Raw genomic sequence first — 23,112 nt, 5'->3', positions numbered from 1 at the left:
GTTGCTTTTTGTGGCTTGATGCTCTTGCCGAGCCGCTAGTCGATCGAGCTACAAAACATGCTTACGCCCTAGTCTTCTAGTGCTGGAACACCTAGATTGTAAAAATCATCTCGAGTAAGGCCGATAAGCCTGAAGTGGCATCGGAACCGCTCCACGTGCCCTTCCTCTTTGAATCTATTGAATGCGTGTATAGAGTTGGGGTTGTCTATTACTACAATCTCTTCGGAATTTGGAAAGTTGTCACTTAACCATCCCCTTTTGGTGGGAGTAACACATCTTTGAGCACGCGCACAGTAGTACGGAAAAAGGTGGTACTTGCTGTCGTTTTGTGTTGTGGTACTTGTCGTCGTTTTGTGTTGTGTGCTTGCGATGGATTATGATCACATTGTCCTTACTTGGATCCTGTGCATGTGGCACAAACCTTTCTAGAAGCCTTGCATTTTCCTCGCTCCGTACTGCAAGTTGTCGATTTTTTCCTCAAAATCGTCCTCCAGCACCATAAGTTGTCTATCCCTGTCTTCAAAATCATCTTTAAGGAGCGTCAGGGCCGTCTCCTTTTTTCCATGACAGCAGCAAGCTTTCGCATTTCCCTAAGTAGCACCTCCTCTACAACCCACTCCAACAATGGTTCTGCCTCAGGTTGACCACACCTCAGGAGGGGGCAATGAGGCCTGGTTCCGTCAGTAAAACTGTGTTTAGTTGGGTGTGGACATCAGGGTCCACACCTTGGAGATCAGTAATAGCGTCGCCTATCCACATTTTATACTTCCTAGGAACATATCGCTGGATAGCTTTTACTCCCGCTTCCCGCTTATATCCTGCGGCTCTCCAAACATCGGAGGCTACGATACATTGGCCTTTATCCAGGACAAAAATGATCGGACTTGTTTTCCTTCGAAATAATCAACCATTACAAGAGACACATTTTACTTGTAATTTTTGGAATCGGAAAATCTTTTTGTATGGACGAATCTATACAAAAAATGCTAGCGAAACCATGCCAGGTCCTGACCATGTAAAGATATAGGTTACCTCCGGGCAAAGCCTCAAAACACATTAAATCCGCACCACCAAGAAGAAGCGGCAGCAACGCGGAACATAGTTCCAAAAGTCAGCCTGTGAGTGCCTGATCAATCGAGAATTTTATAGCTTCCAGGGTTCTCCAGTCTCACGTACAAGCAAGCATGCTTGGAATTTTTGAGTTGAGCCTTGATAGTCTCCCAGTCACTGATTAGATTCGTTTCCTCATCAATAAGCTTCATGTCCGACCGTTCATGGTTCTTCGGTAGGGCGGTATACGACTGTGTGAGGAGTCAGAGACTTTGCTTCCTGTGTCTACCTGAAATAGCCAATTCAAGTAAGGATTGACGCTTTTTGTCGAGACTCTCGTCAGCGATCATATCATCGATAATGAACAATGTTTCTTAGCCCGCTAGCAACGACGACAATTTTCAGATCCATTCGAAGAGCTGATCCTTTGGGTCTATCAGACAAACATAGTCATCTTTCCATGGCGAGGATCTTTCGAGGTATAGTAGGGCATAGTATGACTATGTTATAGAAATGCTGCCTATACTCTTTCTCAAGCAATTCCAGGACACACTGCGTTTTCCCGCAGCTTGTTGACCCAGTAAAGATTGCCGTGTGTAGGTACTTCATTACGTCTAAAGTCATTTTATTTCAAAACATTAGGCATTAGGGAACGTTTATACCAGATTTGTTTTATCGCATATTCGTCGAATAATATCGCTCCCGTCATATAGCCAGCAAGCTTTAAACCGTCCTCCAGGTCCATCTTGGTCCCTGGTCTAGAAACTCCCAGCGTCTTTTTGCACCTACTGCTAGAAGAAGAGTATATGATACCAGTCTGACGGATTCCCATAGAGTATCAACGACTTCTTTCTAATATTCTTTACTCATTTATTATATATTTGAGCTTAACGCATTTTAAAAATGGCAATTTGAGGTTGAACATTTTTGCGTAGGCAAGTATTAGGGGCGTTACTCTGCTGGCAATTAAAGCTTCGAGCGACGTGGTGTTGTTAATCTGATCAATTTCCACCTTTTGAATACAATTTTCTTTTAATACTTTCAGCAAGAGCTCTTCTTAAATCAACATTTACTGTGCCATATTGATTAGATGCAAGCATCTTGCGCCACCCATCAGCATCTAATCCTGATGGTCCAGAGCCTCCTTCAGTTCGTAAGGCAGCCTTTTTTACCATTTCCTCATCAATGACATCGTAAATCACTGGATGCACTCTTGGTTTTTCTCCGTGTATTAATATATCTGCATCTACTTCTTTGGGGTTCGGATGCTTTTGGTGAATCAATTTCAGGGTTTTGTCGTTGAGCGGAAGAATACCATTTTTCATGTTGTTTGTAAGCATTTCTAATTCTCCGTTGATATTTCCTTTGTTCATCTGCTTCGGGAACTGTTTTGAAATAACTTCTAAGCTAGTTCGTTGAAATCGCCACTTTCCCACAATATTAATCTTCTTTCAAGTGCCGCTGTATAATCCTTGGACTTTGATGTTTTACAAGTCTTCTGCAGTAAAAGGCGTGGCATAATGTATATTGCTTTAAAATTTTTCATTGAAAGATCATATAACCATGCATTCATAAGTCTTGATACTTCTGTAATATATTTACTTCCAGCAGCACCAGTTGGTAACATAAAAAAAATTTTTTTCCAGTATACAATTTTTTCATACGCAGCATCTATTTGTTTTGAGACAATTAAATCATCTCTCCCTCGCCATTTAAAACGCGTTGTATTATGGTCTACGTTTGTAATTCTGCTGTCGAGATTTAATGTTATATTCTGACTGGAAATCGTATAAGTTTTTACAGCTTTCTTAAAACATGTTCGTAGATGTTGATTCAGTCCTCGATAAGTATGAAATGTTGTACGTTGCATGACGTGCAGGTGAAAATCATTCTCGTCCCCAGAGCTCTTTGAGATTAAAACCTCAAGTTTATCTCAAAGAGCTCTGGGGTGAAAATGTTTAACGTAACATCGTCGTAACGAATTTCACGCGTGTTTTCGTTATTTGATGTAACGTTATTTACATTCATATCAAATTGATTTGACATTTCTTCAATGATTCGTAACCTATCGTTCACTCTATGTAATTAAATCATTTCTTTCAAGTACCCGTACTTCTTTCTTGTTACACTCTTCTACGTTCTACCGATATTATGTTTGTTGTCTAGTGTAGCAATCATTGATTTAATTTTCCTTTTGTTTTGATAAAATAGTGCAATTTGGACAGGTATTTCGTTATACGGGCTGTGGTATAAATTCGCAAATAAAACGTACCAGGACTCCTGTTCGTGCTACAGAACGCACGATATGTTAAAGATTCACGAACGCCAGAAGAACGTACTACATATTAATTTCTATGCATTTTACCAGACGCCAACGACCAGTACATTAAGAAAGTGATATAAAAAAACAAGAAATTTGTACCAAATCTATTTGAAGGTGTGTGCAGAATACCTTATTGGTATAAAATTTGGCAAATATTTAATAAATATTTGCGGACTTTGCTACTACGCTTTTTCCACTTCACGTTTTTTCACTATATTCTCGATTAAGAGCACGGTTGCTTATTTCAGAATCGTTTCGAGTTGTTTGCATGGACCTCAGTACGTTGGTCGCTATTTTCTCGTAGCGCCCGGCCAAACGCTTTATATGCTAAAACATTAATTCAAATCGTTTGACTAAATCCAATCTAATACAAGCATCATTAAAATCGATTAGAATTACTTTTCACCCATGCCTTTTAATATCGAAATCAAATCAGTTTTACACAATAATTATGTCATATATAAATTACCGTCAAGAACTAAAGAAAAAAACAACCAAAATGAAGTTTTGAAAAGTTACTTTTTCCCCTTAGTATTAATTGAAGCAGACAAATAACCTAAGAGTGTAGTGTGCTGTTGACATGTTTTTTTCTTTTAAATTAAATATTTTCTTTTTAGTTCTTGTAATCAGGTTTACTGGTAAAAGTACCTGAACCTGAAGTATATGCTGAAGCTGTTTTGTTCAACTAGGGATATGCTAACTGCAACGCCTTATTTTTGGACCAATTTAAGTCTTTGTATGCTAGATACATGATTTCTTTAAAGCAACTGAATAAGGATTATGTAGCATGTGGCTAAATCTTTGATTGGTGACGAAAGTTTTATCGCACGAAATTTTAAAAAAATTAAAATAAAAAAGTATTAGTAGAATTTTACGAAGTGACAAAAATTTACCCTTCTAAGGTAATCTCTAAATCGCTATATTGCAATTTGCAAAATCTCACTCTCGCGAAACGGTCTGTTCAAAATAATTTCATAGAAAAATTGAAAGCGAATTTGTCAAAACGCAGTTAATTTGCCGCAACATTTATAGCAAGCGCTGGAATCATAATAATTTACACCTCAAAATCATCAATGTAATGGCCAAGATAAATTTAAACATTTTACAGGTTTGACTAAAACCATAAGAATTCAAAATAACACGCAAGAGGCAATATTCAGACTGAAGCTTCTTTGCCTGCTAAAGAAATGAGAATACGTGGATACAAATCTTCTATATTTTCACAATCTCATAATTTAAATATTTTCCCTTTTTTCTTCTTTTCCAAAAAAAAAGATAGTTAAAAAATTCCAAAATTTAAATATGTATACATAAAACACTTTCAAAATAAAGCCGAGAATAATAATAATAAAAATCCGAGATGCTAGCTAAATGTCAAATTGGTTACATAAATATACCAGGCTTTTTGCCAAAAAAAAAAAAATTCTTCGAAAAACATTTTAAACAAAAGGATATACACATTCTAGCATTTCCTTCCTAAAAATTAATTCCATACTCAAACGTAAGCTATACTCGTCGCAGAAAAAAATAGACCATTAATAATACGTCATAGTCTGACGTTTTTTTATAGGGTTGCCACTCTTATCTTCATACCATTCTTACCTTTCCATGTTTATCCCGAGCAAAAAAGATTTAAAAACTTATTAAGAAAATTTGAGAACGTATTTAAGCAGTTTTGATGAGAATTATTAACCTTCTTTGACAAGATGACGGAATTTTCATAATAAAAATTAAGGACATTTAAGGGGATTTTAATTGGAACGAGTGAAAAACAGATTATCGCTGTACCCATGTAGTAATTCCATTGAATAACAAATGCAACAGGTTGCGAAACTTGCGGAAAAAGTTCTTAAACAATCTAGTTTCCGAGTTTTAAGAAAAAAGTCCAAACTCATGGAGAATTGAGAAGTTTTAAGAAGACTATCAAATTTAGGAGTTTTGGGGAGGTATGGCAACCCTCATTTATCCCTCGCCTTGCCCACTACCCACCAGCAGTTCCACGACTAACTGCAGACTGCTAAACCCAATTCATACCATGTTATTCACCAACATCCACATCTCTATCACTAAGTAAGTACAGCGCATGAAAAGCAACTGCCAATAATGCTGTACCCAGCAAATCACCAAGCGCTGTCAGATAGGGAATGGAGTAATTGTCCGGATCCTTCTTCCATTTCCACAGAAGGTGAACTAACCAGTTGCATAAGAAGAGGAGGATGGAAACCTAAGAATAAATTTGTGAACTGTGATGCTCAAACAATTCAGACAAGTGACGCAAGAGAGTGGTCTAATCCATGGCAATTTTAGTTGAAAATATTCAGTTTACCTACGTTCGCTTCCACGAGAAATAATATTTGGACTGAACACTGTACAATCCACTCTTTTTACAGAGTTTAACAGGGCAACACGCATTTTGTCCTATACCTACTACGCTATATATTTCTCATAGGAGTTTCCCGCAAGTCACTACCAACACCCATTTTCGTAGCCCAAAAATGAGGTAGAAGTTAAAATCCTAAAGCCGTTTCAAACAATGTTTACGGTTTGTTTATAACTTTTGCCTCTCAGATGATTTCACTTGAACGCTTGTGGGTAATTTTTAAAACAACTAAGAAGCATTAAGTTCGCCAGTAAAATCCCACTATTAAATGCAACAATAGACAAACCTGAATGAATCCTGCTAATAAATAAAAGCAAACAAATCTGGCAGTAGGGCTTGTGTGACCAGACTTGGTATTCGCTATGATTGCTAAAAAGACGATGTGACCAGGGATGGACATAGTTAACAAAACACGTGCAGTACGAGAATGTCCTCCTAAAAACGAAAGAGAAAATATTACAATAAATATTTGTTAGAATTGCTTTTGATGGTGGCTTTTCTTCAAAACAAGTACTATACTCAACTCGAAGATGGCTTAATTGATAACAAAATTCTTAAGGGATGAATAATCAAAAGGAGAATTCATAGAGCTTGGCAGGTGCTAATAAAAACAAACTTGATTCAGAGAAATTTAATTTAAAACCAACAAAGTCTAGATCAGTTTGGGGGCATTAATATGCCCTGGCCAACCCATGCCAGTATGGAAAACACGTTAATTCCAGAATCCTGATGATGATAAGTTACGCTTTTTTCACTTTTGGATTAAAATATGCAACATATGGTTAGTACAAAACAAGTTAAATACACCTCTAATAATCATTTAAAACGAAAAGGGCGAAATACAGAAAAGACAGGAAATATGCTAATCGAACGGCCAAACAGTTTTTACATTTCTCGAAATAGTAGATGAGTCATTCCAGACAATATCACCAAGGGTCTGGAATGAAGGACTTCAAATTTGAAATCTTCTACTTTTATTGATTTCCAAAAAATATGCCTAAAAATGCATTTTTAAAATTTTCCCTACAGGGACGGAATTTTGATGATTTTACCTTTTCCAAGACAGATAATTTAACTCTAAAACTTATCCCAGCAGAATCTTAGAGAATTTTTCGATCTTGATAAAAATCCTTATATATGCATAAAATCTTACAGAAAAAAGATACTAAGCTGAAATTTTTAGGATTGACTTAAGCGATGGAAGTGATTAAATTGTGTAAATTTAATAAAAAGTTAAGGGCTTTTTGCTAGAACATGCCCTCTATTCTAGACCCATTTATATTGGCTGAAAAAACCCAGTCGGGCTTCAAACAAGTACTAATAAATAATAAAGGAAAAGGGGAGAACGTTGCTAAAAAAAGCTCAACCTGCTTTGCAGAAAGTAGTAATGCAGCCATAGTTAGTTCTGTCAGGTAGAATACCAGGTGAGACTTCTTTATGTAAAGCTGTTGCTATACGACTTGCTTGCACTGCCACTAAATTACCACCGACACCTGAATAGAAAGAAAGAACCAATTCATTAAAACATTTCGTTGATTTTTTTGCTATTCTAGTTAGGCCTCAGGTTAGGATATCAGCGAAACTCACCTTAGCCTAATGCATGGTGGCCACAAATTTAATAATTGTAGAAGGCTTTAAGAAAATTTAGGTTTTAAGGATAATTTAAAAAAATACAAAAATGTATAAAGCATTTCATACTTTAAGAGATTTTGATCAAATTTTAGGAGGAAATAAACAGTTAATAAATTATCGTGGTAAGAAATTTTCACAGAATTTAATTTCTGCCAAAATTAGAGAAACAGTAAATCGCAAAATTAAATTTTGAGAAACTTAGCAACGTCGGCTATGTTAACCGCGAAATTAAATTAAATTTTAGCGAAAATTTCTTTCAACCACTTTAAAAAAAAATAAAAAATGTTAGATTCTACGAAGAATAAATAATGGGTGCAAATTTCAGGCTAATTAGGAGATTTAAGTGTGGCCACCATGCAAACTTGCGTAGACAATAAAAAAAGGTAATAAACTACGTACGACAAGATGTTCGGCCCAGATAGTTTGGGCCCATAGAAATATCCTATTTCTTTTAGTATACACAACACTTTCTTAAACAAACATGGTATGAAATTGGTCGGAACAATCATTAAGATAAGTAACAAGTTTCAGAACATCCAAACTTTGTTTTGATCTTTTCAGTGGAAAATAAAAATAGGGGTTGAATAAGTATTGAATCCAGTTTGTTTGTTTTTCGCACAGCCATTAGATCCGCATATATACCTCAGGCATTTCTTCAATCAAGAGCTTTTTTAGGGAGCTATTTTTGGGTGGAGTTATATTATTTTTTTCCCAGAAAGAAATGTAAAAAAAAAGGTTAGTAACTAATTTGACACTTGTTAGAAAATCCATACCGTTAATAACAGGACTGAAAACAGCTAGTCCAATATACTTTTGCACAATCGTACTGAGGATTAAGCCACCACCACTACAAAAAATATGGGCATGCATAAAAAATATCAACAGCAGATTAAACAAAAACCTTAAATCGTTGAGGCGTTGGTTAACAAGTATTACACGAAACCTTACAATAAGGATGAAAGCAATGTAAAAAGGAATTTTTTATCTCAAAAAAAAATCTAGCAAAAATAAAAAATCGTGAGAATTATCTTTCCAGAATAGCCTGTTTCATTATATTTTAAGGATATAAACTTTAGCAATTGTTGCAGGGTTTACCTTTCGAAAAACTTTCTTCCTTTAGAGTAATGTTTGATAATATTTCAATAAAATCGTATTTTTATCGAAATAATACGGTTATTTCTGCACTTTTGCATGATCAAATTAGTTTTCGAAAATACCTGGTTGTGTTCACTGATATTATTAACAATAACTACTATTCCTACAAACATGGACGTAATAGTAATAAATTATCCATTTTTTATCTTTTTTAAAAATGGGCAAGCAACATTACTCTGTAGCTGGTAAGTTATGCTAAAGTCTCACTTTGGCAGGGGTGTAAGCCAAGTAACCAACATAGAAAATGCGCTAGCTGCACTGTTCACAATGTTCGCTTTATCGAACAATCCCCCTCACGACCCAGAATGTTTGAAATATGGTAGAATTAAGACAAAATGACATTAGCAAAAATTAGCACCCTTTAAGATTTTGAATCTCGTCAAATAACCTTATATTTGCTGTGAACATTGACAAGTAAACTTTACAAGCCCGGAAGGCTTGTTTTTTAGATAGAAACAGTGTTTTAAATTGCTTGTGATTGCAATCTTACAAATTCTGCCTCTCTCCCGATACATATTTTGTCTGGGGTTGTATATCTCTTTGTTAAGTTTTTGTAAACATAGTCACCACCACTACACAGTAAAAGCAAAATACATGTACCTGCTAATACACATGGCAAGAATAACAGGAGACCAACCAGTGTACAGTGTGTTTTGTGTGTATTTGTTATGATGAGATAGATACAACCAAATCGGAAGAAGCATTATGATCACAAAACATATTAAAGGAGCTATCCAATGATGAGTGCCTAAGAGAAAAATGACATTCCATATGCACAGCATACTGCTACTCACATTTAAGCACTTGGGGCGCCATTAGTAGGTGTCTACTAAAGGAGAAATAGATTTAATTAGTTAATGTAAGCTAAATGCAGAAATACACGATTTGATTGATCAAACTCGATTTATTTGATTTGACAAATTGGAAGGTCTATCATTTAGCATGCTTGGGCATGCTGATTTTAGGTTTTGAAACGTTGGGCCGGTTCAATTATTTTGATCAACCTGAAGGTTTATAAATTAAACATTAAATGCATGTGCAGTAGAAAATGAGTTTGTTGTGCAAAATATACACAATTTGTAGGACACTTTACAAAGACAATAAAATAAGGAAGAATTATAGGCTAACAAAAATTGTTTACCCATAAATAGATTTAAGAAGTAGATCTGGAATTAAGCAACAAAATATGAAGACGCAAGAATGACACAATAATGAGAAAAAAGCAAGAACATCGATTTAAAGTTAAAAGGTTGAGGCTTAATTTTTGACATTCTAAATATCCACAGGTTTGCTTATCCGTTTTATAACCGCATGCGTCTTGCAGTACCATTTTGAGTAACAGACAGACGTATATGATATTATATATAATATAGATTATAAAAATGCATTTTGCTACACAAAATGACAGGCCTTTAATAATGTAAATCTGACTTAAGGCTGTGCTAATCGTTTTGGTGAAATTTCCAGGTTTAATTTGCCCGGTGTAAATTACGATTTTAAATATTTTCAGAATGTAAAAAAATAGAGTTGAAACCATTCTATAAAAGCATCCAGCAGAATGTGAATTTTCAAAAATATGGAGTTACGCCTCTTCTACTTTGAGGGAGTGATATCAACACATAATAAAAGGAAGCATACCTATCTTCTGATACAAAAAGTCACTAAAAACAGACAGGAGAGCCAGTGTGACTAAGTCTCCTAAGCTTGCAGCTATAGGTGTTGCAATGTTATCAGGGTTTAAACCATACAATCCTGACAAAACGATCACAATCACCATAACTCCTCCTAGAATAGCACTCGCCAAGGACGCAGTTATCAAAGAACTGGCACATAACAGGAACACATGATGTATGCTGAATGTATCGTTTGCAACCCAACGAAAAACAGCAGCTGCAATAGCAGTTAAAGCAGCCACAATCAGTGCTTGTGCCTAAAAAAGTTCCGAAAGAATGTGTTGTAAAAAGTTTACTATAATTATTTGCAGGAATGCATAAATTGTTTAAAATTCAGAAATTCTAACACTTGCTTTTATAAAAATAAACATGTAGATAAAAAAGTAAGTCGAAAGGGCACATAATAGACATTTTCAATACAGACGCTTAAGCCACAAATCATTTGTTTTACACCTGACAAAATGTCCACACAGAAGAAGAAGGATTAATACATCCAAGAAAGCATTAAATGAGATTACATAGAGCGCTTTCAAATCATTTAAATGAAATACCTGAGTAAGAGCCATATTTCCTATAATGATTTTATTTCGTTCTTTTTTAGTATCCATGTAACCAACATTTAGCTGCACAAAAACATAGATACACAATGAAGTTACTCACTATTGAAAAGTTAATGCAGGCAAATTAAAAAATGCCATTACACCTTTTACAGGTGTACAACAACATTTGGAGATTCAAAATTCTTCCCAAAATTCTCTTAATTACCAATACTGATACTATTGCTCCTCTATAAGTTGTTTGTCAATAGATTTCCTCCCAAAATACACTGTATCTTGCACTATAGATAACAGTTTCACATACACTTAGATTTGTTTTACACCACTAGAAAGTAGCAATCAATAAAAAGTTCTGTATTTGTTAGGTCCCTCTCATCAACAAACATAAACAAACTCCCACAAAACACAATTTGCTATCGCATGAGCGATGAGCTGACCCGCTAGCCGAGATCCCAGCAAAACAGGCCGAAAAAAAGTACACGTGATAGCTTCAGTCCGACCAAATGTTTTTGGTGCATGATAAAAGTTATTTTAATTAAAAAAATGGCATGTTTTCTGTACATCTACCTGCAGGATTACAAGCTTAAAGAAAGAATAGACAATAGTATGAGGAAAAAGTTCATGTAATAAGATTGATAATTCATTCCAAAGACAATACAAATAATTACTTACAGCAGTAGATAATCTGGAGGCTAAAGTCATTTCCAAATTTCCTTTTAATCCCAACAATGCAGGAACAAGAATGAACACTTCTGGAATATCAACATAAACTTTCCAATGCTGTAAAGTAGAATGTAAATTTTTAGCTTGCTGTTATGGTATATACTGACACTTATGTAACTAGTGTGTGTTCTTTCAACTACTGATTTTGTATTTTTGGAAGCATTTAAGAAGAAGTTAATAAGGGGTCATCTACAAACTTTGTATGAACTTTCATATGAATATGTTTGAATTCAATTGCATATAATGGAAATCATATATAAATGATTCATATAACGTAAATGGGTTTTACAATTTTCAAAATCGCACACGTATTATATATCTACGATTTTTATACATATATATACACATATATATACAAATCTTTCACGAAATTCAATACAAAATTGTCACTAACACTATCAAAATGCAATATATATTGTAAATTTAAGCAACCTTGTATTTTATTGTAAAACTATCAAAACATGATCATATGAAGCTTTCTTGTTAAAACAAAACTTGTGCTTTTTTCCTTGATATTAAACTGAATGTATAACCAGTTACCATTATCTAAACATCATCCAACAAGTATACTATGTATGTATAGAACACATTTCTTAGTTTAAAAACGAATCTGAATTATTGTATGCTTCTATGTATGTTTGAAAAGTGTAGATGAAAACTTTGTTTAAATTTGTTCTTTTACTGATTTGAATTTTAAAAAATATCAATTTATTGTTCTAATGAGTATTTTTCATGTACTTTTGGTATGAAATGCTGCAAGGTTGTTAGTTTACACGCAGTGGGTGACACTGTTTAAAAATGGGACCATTGTTAAAAGATGAGCCAATGCGTGTTTACAAACAGGACACATTGGCAGATTGGCCAGATATATTCATGAAAAGCCTATATAAGGTGAGTGGTTTTCCTTATGTTGATTTTGGTTCTGGAAAGTAATTTACTTGTACCAATCAAAAAAATAAAAAAGGCTTGTTTTTACAGGCTCTTTAAGGATGTGAACATATCATATTTTTTGTCAGCAGCCCTGATCACAAGGGTGCTGACTCGCTGAAAACGCCGCAAAAACCAAATTTCCCTGGAGAAACCCAAATCCACTCAAAACAACATTTTTAAGCATTTATTACCTTGTATAATTTATTCTTTTAATGTCGAGCAGTGGTAGTGGAAGAGTTCTTGAATATATAAACTGTTTTTATATCATTTATTCCATAAATAGGTGTAATGAAATCCCACAAATAATAAACTGAGAGTACAACGACAAAATAGCACCTTCCTTCTTTAAAATTTAAATGAGAAATATAAGCTCGCGCTCGTTGCATTTTGGGCACAATTCAGGCAGTTTCAGACAGGCCCAGGCTTTTCCGGGCAGTTAGACATAACCCTTACAAAAATCGTAAAAACACCCGCTGCTGCCCTCACATATACGGCGCTTTCTACGAGTCATCATCCTTGTCCCTAATCTGTTTTCCTGCCTAACTGTATAGCACGCTTTTCATTTGTAATTTTTGCCAGAATTTAAATTATTACTATTAAAAGCATACTTGAACTTTGTCCAACAAAATCCCAGCAGCAACAGTTCCCAAACCAGCTATTAAAAAGGGAACAAACACTTGTAGCGCTATTGCTAAACTACTTTCATCTTTTACAGAAGTACTTAGAAGCAAAATATTCAAATCTTCGTGCTCATCATTGCTGAAAAGCAATTTCTCCTTTTCAGAGTCAATATCCAAATTTTCCTCTTTCTTTCTCTTATCATCATTCTCTTTAATTTTTTGTTGTTTCTCCCAAAGAACATTATTTGGATTTTCTTCTGGGTGAAAAATATTTACAGGGTTTTCACTTTCGCTATCTACTCTTCTTCTGACATGGCTGATCTTCCTATTTTTCTCAAAATTTTCACTGTCAGTTGAGGAAGAAATAGGATAACTTATTTCAGCAGGCATGGTTGTTGTTGACACAGCTATTTTAGGAACCATTTCAACATTTCTCCTTCGCAGATTATATGCCGTGTTGCTTTCGTTCATAGAGTTAATCGTTTTCTTTTGTTTGTTATCATTATTCATGTTCAGCAAGCAGATCTAAAAATAAAACACTTGAAATTTCGTGTGACCAGTGGCGACGTGTGGAAATCGTCATGATAGTAACGGCTACCGCACCATCTTTGTTCTCTTCTTGTGGATAAAAGCATACCAACAGGGACTTTATGTAGTACCCATATAGTTCGTTAGTAAAGATCTGAAACATCAAAACTGATGTTGCGGCATTTAGAAACAAGAATTGGATCTAGGCCTCTGGTGAGATGGTTTTTAAATAATAAGCTGTATGTTGTCGAATTAATCGTATTTCTTAGAGCCTGTTACCCTTGCATGTCATTTAATATTTCTTTAAAAAGTAAAAAGTGTTGCTGAAAAAGTTGGTTTTTTTATCACGTTTATTCGTGCTTAATTAGCGTAGAGTAGTGTACAGTAGCAGCGTGGGGTACAGTAGAGTAGAGCTAGGAGTAGCGTAGAGTAAGGTTTAAACTGGCGTTGTGTAGCGTAGAGTAGCGTTTAGAGTAGCATGAGCTAATTCTTCCTTAGTTTACAAACAGATCTAAACGGCTTAAACTGATTGAACAAAAATTAATTATTTCTGAATGAAATAGGAAAAAGCAGGGTCGCAAGCTTGGTTGACGAATTTGCCACCGATAGATAAAAATAGTAAATTGCTCATCATGCACAGCTCAGGACTAATTTCTCATCTTTGATGTGTTTGTGAGCTAGTCTGTGTTACTAATTGTTATGAATGTGATTCAAAATTCACAACTGGTCATGTTAAAATATGGCGTTATCCCCATTGGACACAATTCGTTAGTTTATTAAATTCACAATCGAGTAAATTTAAGATAAATCGCTTAGTTAAAGTATGTTTGCCAGGGTATGCGCGTTTTAACTTTTATCTACTATAACTGTCTGCTGAACGTTTCTGTACACAAATGGCAAAAGAAATTTAAAACATGTGCAAGAAGTTTCCGTCTACCAAGAGTTGAGCGTTTTAAGCTGTAAAAGAAATTCAACTGCAATGCAAATGCAATGTGTAGGGGGTGCATATATTAAGGTGGACTTACATTCCTAGATTTAAACGGTATATTGTTATTTTTACGACAAATTCAGTAGTTAAAAATAATTTTTTGAGGAAACATTACAAATACAATAAAAAACGCTTTGTATGCTTTAAAAATGTTTTTCTGACAAGAACTTACAAACTTGCTTCTTTCTCAACTTTTGTTTGTTTGTTTGTTTAATTTTTTCAGCTGTCGTAAGTGTTAATTAATTAGCCTTGTGTTGTTTAGAATCGTGTTCTGTAAAAATACTGGCAGGGTAAAAAAGGCGAGAGATAAAAAGAAAAGTGAACTCCAATGCTTGTGATTTTATAACTGATTTCTTTCAAGGAGCCATAGCAAGTGTGAGTAAAAGGAACAATCTAATCGTTAGGTCGACCATAAAGGCTGATCTCCATAAGGCAGAATACATAATTTCAAAAATGATTAATGGTCTTATTTAGGTTGGAGTGGTACTGCGTTACTCGAAGGTCTTATTTCTAAATTAACATGTGTGGTTAGTTGCAGACATCAGCAAAATTTAAAAATTAAAACATATCAACCTAGTTTTCATAATATGTTGTTTCTATTTTATATATTCACGACATCGCCGCCCCGAAGTCAGAAGATACAAGATGCTTAGGAGACGAGTTTTCTTGCGGTGCACACTTTAAAGTAGAATCTGAACAGATTTTTTAACGTGCTCCGTCGGCAACCTGGATCGTCGACATCATTCGCTTGGCTCACATTTTTCGTCAAATTTACACTAAGTCAGCCAATTTATCTGACTAACCCTGGATACGCGCTTGCACTTTCTATGAAAATGTGTCCAAGTTACATATCATGCATGCAAATCATGTTATTTAGACTTTTAACTTGTTTTTAACCTCCTTGCTGCTAAAACTCACAAATCGCAATAATTCAAGCAAAATTTCATTCACGTGCGAGTTAGTCCTAATACAATAATAACCGATTACCCCGGGCTGTACCGCAAAATATTGTCCGAGGTCTAAGTGTCGACCGAGCTTGCGAGGTCGGTGCAATGACTAAGGGCGATTCGTCAATTAAGTCAAATGTCAATCATCACTGCGGCAACAAAACTGAACCGAATCGCCGAATAGAGTAGTGGAATAATATAGGCTTTTAAGAGTTTTATATTGACAGAAGGAACAAGTCCGAGAATAAGGGAGACGCGTTATAAATTCGTCGTCCTGTATTTAGTAAGTTCGATAGAAACTGGATATCAGATCATCGTTTTTTATGGCTAGCAATGTAGCTAGTTAACTAGCTATGTTGAAGAAGCATCCAGACAGAATGTTGCTGAATAATCTGGTTATTTTAGCAATTAAACTTGACATTGTTCTTATTTCTATCCTACGAGAATATTTTTATCGATGAATGTATTGCAGTAGTTAATCTGATATAAAATTATTACCGATGCTTCTTAAAACTTGTTTTTCGTGCTTGCTTACATTTTAAGCTCATCGGTCCGTCATGAAGTGCGCTAAGTCGTTAAACCCGTATTGTCCGCTTGCAAAATCCAGCCGGGCGCGCTACACGAGGAAATAGCAACCGAGGTTTTGACGTCATGGACCGAACGCAGTAAGGTCCATGCAAACAACCGAGGTTGCTGTTCTCTACGTAACGCCCGGCTAAACGATTACCATTACGGCTAAACGATTTATAAGCTGAATCAGAAAGCAAATTTGGAGTGGTTATTTTTGTTGTAAAATGAAACGAACAATTGTCGAAATGAATCAGAAATAAACGAAAAAAAAATTTGGAAACATCACATTAAACTTGTTTTTTGAATAGATAGTAGTTGATGATGATTCGGGAGTATTAATTAGTGGATTTCTGCTATTCTTGTTTGAAGAACTTAAGATGTGAGACATTTGAAAACGATGGTCAATATTTCGCCTTACAAAACTTATTAGATGTATTGCTTCCATATTTCGTTTAGTTCGAAACTTGGATCTTATTTGGACGTTTGACAGCATTCAAATTTCATGAATTATTGTTTACTTTTTTGTGTGTACATTTTAAGGGGGATTTTCACGAAGCGAATAGGACGGCGAATTTGACGGCGAATTGTATCTGAGCATGCGCAGTTTTGTTTGTTTTGATTTTGCATCGAACTGCGCATGCTCAGATACAATTCGCCGTCGAATTCGCCGCTCAATTCGCCGCTCAATTCGCTTCGTGAAAATCCCCCTTTAGCGCGTCGTTACAAGAAAATAGCGCCCGATCACGTGATCGATATAAGCCAATAGTTTTTATTGCCTTTATCGATCACGTGAGCTGACGCTATTTCAGATATAAAGAAGACTTCATACTGCCAGGTACTAGTACTTTCAGTCGCTACCTTGTACGCAGGTAGCTAGCCATCGAGAGCCCACACGTATGTGTTTGAATTATACTCATTTCCTCTCGTCCACATGGTCTTTTTCGCATTTTTTATTACTGTAGTAGACGACGTCGTTTATTAGCGTAACCCTCTTTTACTTTCGTTTTTGAAATTAAAATAATCATAGTTGAAATAATTTAATTATTCATTAAGAAAAGAGAAATATAAGAACAAAAAACAAACTATTTAGGATTTTGACATTCTTATTAAAGAAAGCGTGTAGTTGTATAAAACTGTGGAAAAGACCCACTTTTGTTTCTACAGAACAATGTACACTATCGACATTTTCGTACGGTATCTGACGCCACAAGCAGAAAATCATGGTGTTTTGAAATACCTTTTACAAGCCGATCGCAAGTTTCTTCCTGCCTCAATGAACTTCGGTGGTCCGGAGTGCGGGCTTCAAACCCGTAGCCGATGAAAGTCGGAGTGGTTCAATTCCACCTTTGAGGCGGATAAGTTTCGCGTTGTGAACACCTAAAAAGTAACATTTTGCCAAAGGTTATAGAAAGAAAACAGTACATATAAACTCGACTGCTATTTTGAAACTATATGGATTTGAATAATTAGAAGAAAATCTGAAAGATATCAGAGTTTCTGATAAAATGCCACACACAAAATACCATTAAATGCCCCGGGTATTTTAAACAAATCAAAAATAACTGCTAGCGAACCAGCTACCGTAGTGATCCGACCCGTGTTATCCGTTGCCCCAAATTGACCAAGGTTTTGAATAATCGAGAATGGTCAAAACGGGTCGGCTTCTACCACCGCGGGTCGGGTCAGGCACTTCTTTTCGTCCTGCTTTTCTGCGAAAGCAGTTATCGCTAGCCAGCCATGCAACGATGCAAGTAGTATCCGTTAGTTTTGTGTTGTCTTGTATTTGTGCAGTATTTTTAAGGTAGTTTTTTCAGCAGCGATTTATTGTTCCACCTATCTGATTGGCTAACGTTGTATTTTTGTCTGTAGCTAGCTAGCTAGCTTAGCTCTAGCTAGTGACTTATTTTACTAGAGTACTTATAAGCTTGCTACAGACAGATTTCTTTGTTTACATTTTAACTAAGGGCTCTTCTAACATGTGTCTGGCATGTAAAAAAGATGCTAGTGAGCTAAAACTTTCAAATGCCCTTTCCCATGGATTTCTTCAAACAATAGTCAGTGAGGTTTTAAACTTATCGAGAGTGTGGCTGGATTGCAACAATGGTTATAAAATGGATCTTGAATTCTTCCAGTCATAATGTCACATGGTACAACTTTCAGTTGAGGAAATACACGGACGTTTAACGGTCAAACTCTCACAGAAGAAGCTTTTATCAAACAAGAAACTACAAGTATCTGAATTAAAGTAAGGCTAAATTAGCAAAAACTCACCTAAAACTACACAGTATGACAGGTTTGAAGTTAAAAAACAAAGATTCTACGAAAAATTCAGCCCCTATTTATAAAAAAGTGACTGCGTAAACAGCGTGTTTTCCCTCAAATCATAATGGCTGCCCTGAAAAATACGGACATGTAATTGGTTAAAAAGTATCACATCATATTTTCTGACCAGGAGAATAGATTTTTGCTTATTAAAGCTATAGTTTGAGCTTTTTTAAATCATTTCTAGCCCAAAACAATCTGCCCAGGGTAAAATCAGAAATAAGACATAATCCTAAATATTTTGAGCCTTAAATGTTTTTTAACTTTCCTTGGTTAAGTTTAACAGGTATATTTATATAAAAATTTCTAAAATGGTTGCAACAGAACTTGTCCATATGTCAAGATGTATTAGCTCTATGTACCTAAAGACAGAAAAACTCCTGTTACTTTAGTACCCATCTGGTTTGTACACAATAAAAATTATTTTTGATGTACATATAGAAAGAACTTCACTGTCATGAATTATCGAAAACCAGCTAAAATAATAATAATAATAATAATAATGTATATTTATAGTGGCAGTACCCAGAATAATCTTTCAGCTTTTAGACAGCTTTCAGATTTTTTCCACTGGGGGCCACTTTTGAGAATTATTATATATCAGAATTATTTAATTGCGTTAAAAGAAAAGAAAAAGGTTAAAATATTTTATTGAGAATGTAAGCTTACATTACATTCATTCTTTTAGACAACATAAGGTTAAAAGAATATTTTTAAAAAAATCTTTTATTCATCTTTTACTTATACTTTACTTATGTTGTTAGTATATATAAATAATAAGAAAGAAATTGTTCATTTGCATGTGCAATGATGTAGTGACTCAGCTAGACAAACTTGTTTCAGAACTAGCAGAGCAAATAATGCCTCAGCTATTAACTCAATGCCCAGAAATGGGCATATTTGCATGCACAGGAGTTTTCACATGCTTCTTATGGATAGGCCTGTTTTAATGCATAAGGCTGGAATACTATTCAGTGCTGGTGTTTTGTTTTCTTGAAGAGCTCAGAACTTTATAAAGTGTTTATGATCCAGCTTTTAGTTGGTATTCTGTTAATTCGAAGACACGAATATACAGGTGCAAATCCTGTCTGGATCTTCTATTTAGTTTTATCACACCAGTGTTTATTTAAGAATACCAAGGGCAATAACATGTTTTTAATTGTAGTTACTTTTATATGTTAAAAGACGCAGCGACAAAGTTTTGCCATGTTTCTCTATAGGGCAACCTTTATTGCTGACCCAAATTGACCAAATCCTTTCTGGTCACTATGGGCAACTTTTGTTGTTGACCCAAGTTGACCAAATCCTTTCTAGTCACTGGGGCAACTTCTGTTGTTGACCCAAGTTGACCAAATCCTTTCTAGTCACTATGGGGTAACTTTTGTTGTTGACCCAAGTTGACCAAATCCTTTCTAGTCACTGGGGCAACTTCTGTTGTTGACCCAAGTTGACCAAATCCTTTCTAGTCACTGGGGCAACTTCTGTTGTTGACCCAAGTTGACCAAATCCTTTCTAGTCACTATGGGGCAACTTTTGTTGTTGACCCAAGTTGACCAAACACCCTTTAGTCAACTTGGTCAGCAATAAAAGTTTCTAGACAGTGTTTGGTCAACTTGGGTCAGCAAGAAATGTTGCCCCATAGTGACTAGAGGGTGTTTGGTCAACTTGGGTCAGCAATAAATGTTGCCCCATAGTGACTAGAGGGTGTTTGGTCAACTTGGGTCAGCAATAAATGTTGCCCCATAGTGACTAGAGGGTGTTTGGTCAACTTGGGTCTTTATTTACTGCAGATATTTTATTCTATTATATCTGCAACTTGAAAAATACAGAGGAATGTAGTTTATTTGCACTTTGAAGTTGGTTTTTTAATGTGCTTTGTAAAGCGTCTGCAGAAAAGTATTAGTTTGCTAACTCCGTCAATACGGGTCAACTCCCGTCAAAACGGGTCGGGTCCAAAATTCGGTCAATACGGGGCAAGAGGTCAATACGGGTCGGAACAGTAGCTTTGTTGTTCGTAAAAATGGCTGATAAAATAGTCACAGATCTGGTCATAGATTATCTGATTATCTGTGTCAAATCACTTCTTTACTTCGCTGTGCAATACAAGCGATAACTTATGTTGTATTAGGACCAGGGATTTTAATTATAAATTAAAAATTGGCCGTTGTGTTGGATTGTCTAAAGAAATTGTATTATATTTGCACACATATACATGAAGCTAGCTAGCTAGATAGATAGATGTGCATATTTTACATGGCTAGCCTCACAAATATCGAGGGATATACCCTGTCTATTATTTCCAGGAGGGGCCATGGCTTAGATGGAGAGTCCTAGAGTATTTAATGCTCATTTTGAGCGACGCAGACCCAATTAGGGCCCGCTCTACTAGACAACTCCCGGCAACATCCAACGGCCCACACAGTGTGCCATCTTCCCAATTTCCCTCACATGGCTTGGGTTAACCCGGGGCTATGGTAACACTCACTCGCTAGCTAAATTATGCACACATTTTTGTTTTTTCTTATTCCTAAGTTATTGCCCCAAGAAATCAAAGTGTTTTCCAACATAAAAATTTCAACAATGCATTTTGGAATGAGAACTAATGATTGATAACAATGTTCATATATAATGTGAATAGATCTTTTTGAATGTTTGCATTTTCCATTGTAAGCCTTTCTTCAGCTTTAACATTTGCGTGCAGGCAAAAAGATGGGGGAGCTAGGTGAAGTGAGGTCTAGGTATCATTACGACTTTATATGAATATATGTCAATCAGAAGTTACCAATATACACTTGATAAATAGTTTAAAGCCTCAAAAATGTTTCCGGGTAGAAAGAAATGGGCTGTAAAAGACCTTTCCTTAGCAACTTTCGCATCTTTCTGCCTGCTGCGCAGTTGTTAGAGCCAGAAGGGCTTACCGTGTAAAATGTAAACATTCAAAAAGGTCTAGCTATATAAATTGTGTTTATTTTTTTCATATTTGTGCGCTGTTGTTTTTTGAGATTATAAGGTCAAAGTAGTACTATAGTTGCTGATGATAGTGTCAGTGAGTACTTTTTGTTCAGTAAACTACTAACTTATGTGACGAGCCAGTACAGTTGTTGCCTCCACAATTTTTTATCCTAGAGACATGTTCATAGATTAGTCTTAACCATTTGCTTATTATTTAGTCATATATTTTGGCTGGGGAGATGTGAGTCTCAGGATTGGGTAAATTACGGTAAGTTAACATGGCACGCTGGAAAGCATCGATGTCCATTCTCCATTTAGACCGGTGTTGCCAACTATCATTCGCTTCACTGTCTTGACTCCAACACTACTGATGACCTGCGGTGGTGGACGCCTTAGCTTGCAAGGAAGTCTTCTGTGTTCTTGGAAATGAATTCGGGGCCTCCGTCTAAAGAGAGTTCATCTGGAATGCCATATGTGACAAAGGTGGGGCTGTTGATGAGTTCCGTACTTCCCCCTTTGACCTTTCGAAGTCGGCCAGTTGAAATAGCAATTGACTGATATCAAGTATAGTTGATTCTTGTGATGGAAGAAGTCAGCCCAGATGAATTGAAAGGTATATTCCAGATAAACTGGTGGTGTTGTAGGCAGATGGGGTTGTGATAGAGCCATAGTGTTGCAGTGATGGCAACTGGCACGTTTTTCTTTTATGGCAGTGGTGATGCCTGGCCGTGGGATATCATTGGTGTGACTCCTTGGTGGGCTGTGCAGAGGTTGTCAAGTATTTGGTCTCGCAGAGATGTTGGGAAGATGACTCTATCCTTGTAAATTGGCACCCCCTGCGATTCTCAAGTCTTCTCGATACTGTTGGTATTGCTTCAATCGTGGATGTCAATTGCTGAATATTGTCATCACCGGTGGCCGCTATCTTCACCATGTCATACGTGATTGACAGATTTGAGGAAATAGTGGCAGTGGACAATTTGATATCTTCTTCCAGCTTGTAGTTTGCAGCTGCTAGAGGACAATGTGCAGGTGGTGAACCAGTAGGTTCGTCTGTGAAGAGAGCGGCAACATTGTCAGGCAGAGGGGTTATGGAAGGGTGTTGTGGTCCGGTAGGATATCTGGAAGTGTAATCTGGAGCACAATGCTTCCTTCCTGGGATGTGGTGCATCTTAAAACGATATTGCAGTGTTTTCTCCGTCAAATTGCGGAGAAGACTATTCAGTTTATCTTCTAGTGATCTGTTGGAGAACAGTCCGAGAAGTGGCTTATATAATCGACGGTTACTGTGAGGTTGTTACAGCCAAGGACGAAATGTCTAAGCCATAGGTGACAGCAAGGGCTTCCTCTTCAATTGATGCATAGTGGGATTCAGCAGATGATTCAACAATAACCCATCCCAAGTCAGGGACCAGTCTGTGGCGAGACACATGGGTTTGGCTTTGTCACAGATATGAACACTGTTTTCAACCTCCTCAATGATTTTTGTTTCGATTCCTTCGGGTTGCAAGGTGTCATCCCAATAAAACGTTGTTTTCGGCTTCAAAAGCTCCTAAAATAGTTGCATACGTGTTGACAACCAAGAACGAATATCAGTGATAATCCTCGGGGTCAGAAAGTCTCTGATCGCTTCCAGGATGCTATCGCTGGGTTAGACGTCAGTTGACGTGATGTTGAAACCTGAGAATTCCACTGTGTCGGCTCCAAGCATGAACTTCTTTGGGTTTTGAATGATACCATTCTGCTAACATAGCTCAAACCA

General features: G+C 36.1%; 1 protein-coding gene and 1 non-coding gene across 2 annotated transcripts; one reads left to right on the top strand and one right to left on the bottom strand.

The window, feature by feature from the left end:
- Nucleotides 1-4,571: 4,571 nt before the first annotated feature.
- LOC130625540 (solute carrier family 41 member 1-like) lies at nucleotides 4,572-13,690 on the bottom strand. Its single transcript, XM_057440644.1, has 9 exons — nucleotides 13,032-13,690; nucleotides 11,443-11,550; nucleotides 10,765-10,836; nucleotides 10,179-10,470; nucleotides 9,141-9,288; nucleotides 8,159-8,232; nucleotides 7,121-7,246; nucleotides 6,040-6,188; nucleotides 4,572-5,597 (listed from the first exon to the last, which is right to left on the bottom strand). Exons 1-9 carry the CDS (start codon nucleotides 13,551-13,553, stop codon nucleotides 5,412-5,414), a joined length of 1,677 nt encoding a protein of 558 aa, XP_057296627.1. The 5' UTR covers nucleotides 13,554-13,690; the 3' UTR covers nucleotides 4,572-5,411.
- Nucleotides 13,691-17,343: 3,653 nt separating this feature from the next.
- On the top strand, nucleotides 17,344-17,430 carry Trnastop-uca (transfer RNA opal suppressor (anticodon UCA)). Its single transcript has one exon. It is a non-coding gene; the product is annotated as a tRNA-Sec (tRNA).
- Nucleotides 17,431-23,112: the final 5,682 nt, after the last annotated feature.

Source organism: Hydractinia symbiolongicarpus, chromosome 14, assembly GCF_029227915.1.
Source record: "Hydractinia symbiolongicarpus strain clone_291-10 chromosome 14, HSymV2.1, whole genome shotgun sequence".
In the NCBI taxonomy this organism is placed as follows: domain Eukaryota; kingdom Metazoa; phylum Cnidaria; class Hydrozoa; order Anthoathecata; family Hydractiniidae; genus Hydractinia; species Hydractinia symbiolongicarpus.
This window is presented reverse-complemented; position numbering and strand designations above follow the sequence as displayed.